Source organism: Rhincodon typus, chromosome 18, assembly GCF_021869965.1.
Source record: "Rhincodon typus isolate 14 chromosome 18, sRhiTyp1.1, whole genome shotgun sequence".
In the NCBI taxonomy this organism is placed as follows: Eukaryota; Metazoa; Chordata; class Chondrichthyes; order Orectolobiformes; family Rhincodontidae; genus Rhincodon; species Rhincodon typus.
Genome location: NC_063349.1, coordinates 49,480,254 through 49,487,343, shown reverse-complemented (window position 1 = coordinate 49,487,343; position 7,090 = coordinate 49,480,254). Strand labels below are relative to the sequence as shown.

Below are 7,090 nucleotides of genomic sequence, written 5' to 3'. Positions count from 1 at the left end.
ACGAGGTGGGAGGAGGGGATAGGTGGGAGGAAGGACAGGTTAGGGAGGTGGAGACAAGCTGGGCTGGTTTTGGGATGCGGTTGGGGGAGGGGAGATTTTGAAGCTTGTCAAGTCCACATTGATACCATTGGGCTGCAGGGTTCCCAAGCGAAATATGAGGTGCTGTTCCTGCAACCTTCGGGTGTCATCGTTGCGACACTGCAGGAGGCCCAGGATGGACATGTCGTCTGAGGAATGGGAGGGGGAGTTGAAATGGTTTGCGACTGGGAGGTGCTGTCCTCCCTGGACTGACCTATTCCCTCCCTAACTCCCCACCTACACTCACCTTTACTGGCTCCATCCCCGCCTCTTTGACCTGTCTGTCTCCTCTCCACCTATCTGCTCCTTTATCCATCTTCTATCCACCTCCCCCTCTCTCCCTATTTATTTCAGAACCCCCTTCCCCTCCCCCATTTCTGAAGAAGGGTCTAGGCCCGAAACGTCAGCTTTCCTGCTCCTCTGATGCTGCTTGGCCTGCTGTGTTCATCCAGCTCTACACCTTGTTATCTCTTGTAATAGTCTCTTCCACTTTAGCCTATCCCTGCACATGCATTTCTTCCGTAACCTTTAAAATATTCAGGTCTTTTAATGGCACACTTGCATGTTAGTGTTCACAGTTTGGCTGGTAGCTGCTCATTCATGGGCTCATATTTCTTTTCTGGTGAGTTCCAGTCTTGTGATGAATGCTTTACTAAAACAAGATAGTTGTCTTTCAGACTCAGTGTCTCTGCTAGATTGTTGACTTCCACAGAATATTGAACTCCACAGAATTGTTTAACTTGAGTGAAAGCTGCTGCTTGTTGTGTTCTCCAATACCCATGCAACTACCGAGTTTGTGTAGAGGTTCACACTCTGGTGACAAATTAGGCAGGAAATTAGCTAAGTTACATATCAAGTATCACGTATCACCCCATCAACATCCGGATTCAATGCATCATTGTCTGCCACTTCCGCCACCTGCAATCTGACCCCACTACCAAGGATATATTTCCCTCCCCACCCTTATCTGCCTTTCGGAGGGACCGCTCTCTTTGCGACTCCCTCGTCCACTCCACACTCCCCACTAGCCCCACCACCCCTGGCACTTTTCCCTGCTACCACAGGAGGTGCTACACCTGCCCCTCACCTCTCCCCTCACCTCTCCCCTCACCTCTCCCCTCACTTCCATCCGAGGCCCCAAGAAAACCTTCCACATTAAACAGATTGTCACCTGCGCATCCGCTAATGTGGTATTTTGTATCCGCTGTTCCCGATGTGGCCTCCTCTACATCAGGGAAACCAAGCGGAGGCTTGGAGACCGCTTTGTGGAGCACTTACGCTTGATTCGTGACAAACGACAACACCTCCCAGTTGTGAACCACTTCAACTCCCCCTCCCACTCCTTGGACGACATGTCCATCCTGGGTCTCCTCCAGTGCCACAACGATGCCACCTGAAGGCTGGAGGAACAGCATCTCATATTCCTCCTGGGAACCCTGCAGCCCAATGGTCTCAATGTGGACTTTACAAGCTTCAAAATCTCCCCACCCCCAACCTCATCCCAAGACCAGTCCGTCTTTCTCCCACTTATCCGCTCCTCCCACCTCACTGACCAATCCCCAACCCCACTTCCTACCTACTAGCCTCATCCCTGCCATCCTTGACCTGCCCATTTTCCCTCCCACCTACCCGCCCCTCCCTCCTCACTGACCAACCCCCATCCCAATTCCCTGCCTGCACTCACCTGTACTGGCTTCATCCCCACCTCCTTGACCTGTCCGTCTTCTCTCCACCTATCTGCTCCACTATCTACCTTCCATCATCGCCACCCCCTCTCTCTATTTATTTCGGAGCCCCCTTCCCCTCTCCCATTTCTGAAGAAAGGTCCAGGCCCAAAACATCAGCTTTCCTGCTCCTCTGATGCTGCCTGGCCTGCTGTGTTCATCCAGCTCCACACTTTGTTGTCTCAGACTCCAGTGTCGGCAGTTCCTACTATCTCGTAGTTTAAAAACCGCTGCTTTCATTAGCTTCAGTTGTTAGTAACCATCCTTCACATCAAGGGTCATAAAGACCTTTATCATGGTAAGTTGTGGGAGAATTTCTTCCATGTTTGATATAGGGTGGTGAGCTCTCTTCAAAGCTGAGTGAGATCCTTGGATTTAAGTGTACTTTCAGTTTTCCCGCTTTCACTGCTATAATGCTGTTAATCCAGTCTGTAGAAGTTTTCGTTTTCTTGAGTACTGCCTTCTTTTCCAGCTTGTCTTTCATCTACTGTCTAGAATTATGGGTCTTCATTTTTCCTATTGCTTTGCCTTTCAGCTTCTTTTGTTCTGTTGGGTTGAGTATTGTTCACGTGTTTAACTTCAATCCTGCTTTTGAGGGTTTCATTTTAAAATTATCATTTTGCACAGATTTATGAAACTCATGGTGTTACACAAAGCACTGGTGGTCTATCTTATACTTTGCATTCACTTGATACATTCCTTCATAATCTTCATTCCAGCAGTCACTAACCATTTTTCGCTTTAGATCTGATGATGCCTACTTGTGTAGAGTGATTTAACGGAGCCAGTGCCTGATATCTCTTCAGCTGCCATCTTTGTAGGATTGCCTTGCTTCTTTCCAATTAAATATTTGTGTACTAAGTGATTCAGCACAGCTTTTTCCTTCCTGGATCATATTTCTTTTTGTTTTGTGTAATGTCCTCCACAATATATAACTTCTGTACCTGGTCTTGATCTTTCTTCTATTCTTCTACATATGTTTCTGTTTTCCTATGATATTGGTCTGCTTTGGCCTGGACTGTCTCTCAGCACAATGTGTAGGCTATTCTTACACGAATAGTCTCTAGCCAATAATTAACAACCTCAGATTTTCTCCATTTTGTCAGTAGTTTCCTTGAGAGTAAGTTTCTCCTGTCTCAGAAAACATCCTCTCACAGCAAGATCTTTTGTGCAGAATACATTTCTGTGTTTCATGAGATCATCTTTCAGTTGTCCAAACTGTAAAGATTCAACTAGATGAGTCAGTGCCATCGCATATTAATCAGTATTTTCTGTCTCCCCATGAACTTTGTTCAATCCTGCCTGTTCACAGCAGAGCGTTCAAAATGTTTTTACAAGGCCTTCAAAATTTCTCCAGTTTGGCATCTAAGCTCTTCAGTGAGGTTTAGGGTGCAAAACTGTTTATGTCTTTACCCACCCACAAATAATGAGATTGATACACTTATTTGTTCAGGTCTTTTTTGTTTAGTTCTGTAGGTGCTTCTTAATTTTGCTACTGAGATAGGAAGAAGTTCCCATTCTATTTAATATCATCTTTCATTTCCACAGTATCAGGGACTCAAATTCACAGCCAAACTATCTCATACTTCAAAGTAGCAGACTGGAGTTCCAATTCTTCTATTTGTTCTTACTGGCTTTGACTCTCTTAGAGCTCTGATAATCAACACAATTTCAGATGCGCGCTCTCGGCAGCATATTTCATGTAGTTTTTTTTATGGCTTCTCAAATTCAAGTGTGAAATCATGACAATGGCAAGTCACAGGTGTACAATGTCCTTACAAATGTATTTCTTCAAGCATCCACCAGAGGAAATGTTTTTTTCCCTATCTTACCTACTTCCTTGATCATTTAGATTAGAATACCCCAAATCTTTTTTTTTATTCAAAGGAATGCAAGCCTAGTCTGGGGAACTGGCCACACAATTCAACCCATTCAACCCTGGTATAACTTTTGTGAATCTGGTTTATTTCTGATGCTAATAATTTGTTTATTCTTTACTTAGGAACCTTCTCTATTTGCTGTTGCTAAATTGCTCGAAACAGGATTAGTGAATATGCACCGAATTGAGATTCTCTGGAGGCCTTTAACAGGACACTTACTGGAGGTAAACCATTTATTTTTTGTTGTATTCATTGTTAACTGTATATGTAACTTGTATCAGATTTAATAAGAGAGTGAATAATTTTAATTCAGCAAATATATGCTTCCCACCTATGTTTTTAATATTCATGTAATATATAGCAGTAAGTTGCTTAGAATACCAATTCCAGATTATTTCAGAAAAAGAATTACATTAAAATTACATAAATAATGCCCCCAGTATTTGACACATATTTTTAAAAAAAGCTGCAATTTGCCAAATGTTTCACAGAAATAAAATGTTCCTTAGAAAATAGTCTTGATGAAAGAATAACTTATGGGCATACATCAAAATGGGTTGGGGATTAAGTAGATTGAAATACCAAAGTTTCTACTGGACTAATCAAATGAACACCTCTCAGAATTTGAAAAGTCATATTTTAATTTCATGTGGGCATGATTCTAAGGTTACTTGCCCTGGAAATGATCATGTCAACTTGACTGGAAAGACAGTAAGAAAAATTCGGAAAAAAATTTAGGACTATTTTAGCACTGTGATGTGCTCTTCTAAGGCACCTGTTCAACTTTAGTTTGGGTTATTGAGAGAGATTATTAAGCTGCACATGTAACCTCTGCATCTGAGGTAGAAGTGCCTGTTGTTCTCTATGGTAGTTGAGGGAAAAGTATTCATTTTTGGATCCGCTCTGTCTTTGCATCATAAAATTTAAAGTTTGGTAAAGCTGAACACAGCATTATTATTTAGTTAAGTAGAATGTTTGGGTTCGTGACAGGTGTAATATTAAAATTTTGGGACACAATAGAGCAGAACTCTTTATCATTTTGTTTTACACGATTATTCTGAAATAGTGACACTTTTGCATCTCTAAAGTTTGAGGAAGTGGTTATGCATCTATAATAGTGATTCTGGCAAGTTCAAATTGTAGTATTCATCTAGAAATAAGCCACGTAATTTTCACTGCGCCATTGCCAAGTGAAGCACTATGAATTTTACCATGTTCTCTAACCTGTCACCTTCATGCTGTCCCTTTCTGTTTTCTTCCTATCGCTTCCTCTCACCTTTTGCAGAAGGTAAGTCCTTCCCTGTTATCTAAGCATCCTTGACAAAGCTGTTCTCCCCAAAGCCGTTATACTTGTATTGTTATCATTAATACATTTTCCACTTTGTTCTATTTGCAAATTTTCATAACTTAATATTTTAAATGTGTACTAGATTCAAGCAGTACAACAGTGTAATGTATTCTCACTGGAGGATATAACACTGGAAAGGTGTTGAGATTAATTCAACTTTTACATTTGGAAAGGATCAGCGGAGCTCTTTGGATCCAGATTTGGGATGTTGAGATCTTGCATTATGAGGGAAGATTTCACTGTGGTAGCTGTTTATAAAGTTCAATACCTTTCCCCAGTCACCATGAACCCACAGAGATGGAACAATCTCAAGGACTGCAGAATAGTAAAATATCTCGTGATACTTTTGTTAAAATAAGCCTGCAGCTAAGATGGAATTTGCATTAACACAGTGCCTTTTACCTCCACAAAACATTCCGAGTAATGAACATCAAGTGAAGAGTTGAACTATGGTCACTTATGTAGGAAGATGTCATTGCCAATGTGCAAGCTAAACTTTTACAAGTAACAGATAAATGCATTACTGGAGGACATATCTGTACTGATGGGAGAAGAATCAACCATGGTCAGGACACTGGGAGAACTCTGTTCACTTTTTGAAGAATTGTTGTGGAACCTTTCTTGTCTTCCTGAAGGAGCCAACAGAGTTTAGCCCCTCTTCAACACCGTCTTTAATGTTGCTAGACTCCCGGCAGCCTTGGAATGGATTTTATTCTACTCATTCTTGGAATATTGGCAAGGCTGGCTTTAATTGTCCATCCCTAATTGCCCAGTGGGCAGTTAGGAGTCAACCACATGTGTGAGTCTAGAGTCACACAGGCAAAACCAAGTAGGAATGGTAGATTTTCTTCTCTAGGGGTATTAGTGAAACAGATGAGTTTTTAAAACAACCGATACTGGTTACCTCATTGGACCAACTTTTTATTCGAGCTTTTTTTTTGTTTACTTCGTATTTCACCACCTGCCATGGTGGCATTCAAAGCAGTGTCCGACCACTACGCCACTGCCTCCGCCATCTTCTGAAATACAAGTAGGATTGGTAAGACTGAGCAAAATTGACAGTAAATGAAACAATGTGAAGTTGAGGAGTATTTTGATCATCCAAGAAAATGTAACCGCCAAGTGTAGAGGATCTATAATTTGCATAGGTAAGTGAAAGAACATTCATGCATGAGGTATTCTTTTGAAATTTGGCCTTAGCTTAGTTTTGTTTGAATGGGAAAAAAAAATTCCCAATTATTCTGCCACTCTTTCCTTACATCCACATTTTGGCATTTCTATCATGGAGTCATAGAGTCATACAGCATGCAAACCCTTCGGTCCAACTTATCCAGGTTTCCAAAAATGAACTCATCCCATTTGCCTGTGTTTGGCCCATATCCCTCTAAACCTTTCCTATTCATGTACTTGTCCAAATGTCTTTTAAATGTTGTAATTGTACTCACCCCTACCACTTCCTCTGGCAGTTTGTTGCACATATGAGCCATTCTCTGTGTGAAAAAAGTTGCCCCTCAGGTCCCTTTCAAATCTTTCCCCATCCTCTTTAAATCTATGCACTCTCGTTTTGGACTCCCCCACCCTGGAGAAAAGACCTTGGCTGTTTACCTAACCTATGAATCTTGTGACTTAACCTCAGCCTCCTACACTGTAAAATAAAAAGTCCAATCCTGTCCAGCCTCTCCCTGTAACTGAAACCCCCCAGTCTCAGGAACATCCTTGTAAATCTTCTCTGTACCATTTCTACAGTTCATAGGATGACATTCCAAAGAAGGGATCCACTATGATCCTGCTCTCCCAGCCATGGGTGCTGAGAACAGCCCATGCTACACACTGACTCCACATAGTTGTATAAGGAGTGTGGATCTTGTGTAGTTGAGCTAGTCATTGAATAAGCTCTGTACAATCAGGGTAGCTCAAAGCCAATCCTTAAATGAGCCAAATGTGTAGATCAGTATTGCATTGCAAATACCATGGGACAATAGCTGTGCTTAATTCCAATTATGCAATGGAAAATTATTTAACATGTTTAAAAGGTATTGTTCGGAGTTATTTATATTGTG

At 41.7% G+C, this 7,090-nt stretch overlaps 1 protein-coding gene across 4 annotated transcripts in view; it reads left to right on the top strand.

The window, feature by feature from the left end:
- mon2 (MON2 homolog, regulator of endosome-to-Golgi trafficking) overlaps window positions 1-7,090 on the top strand; it is an 87,604-nt gene that overhangs the window by 42,270 nt on the left and 38,244 nt on the right. For all 4 annotated transcript variants that reach the window (XM_048608077.1, XM_048608076.1, XM_048608075.1 and 1 more), the window contains exon 17: window positions 3,805-3,906. In XM_048608077.1, coding sequence (XP_048464034.1) covers window positions 3,805-3,906 — 102 coding nt within the window. The remainder of the gene's footprint in view (window positions 1-3,804; window positions 3,907-7,090) is intronic.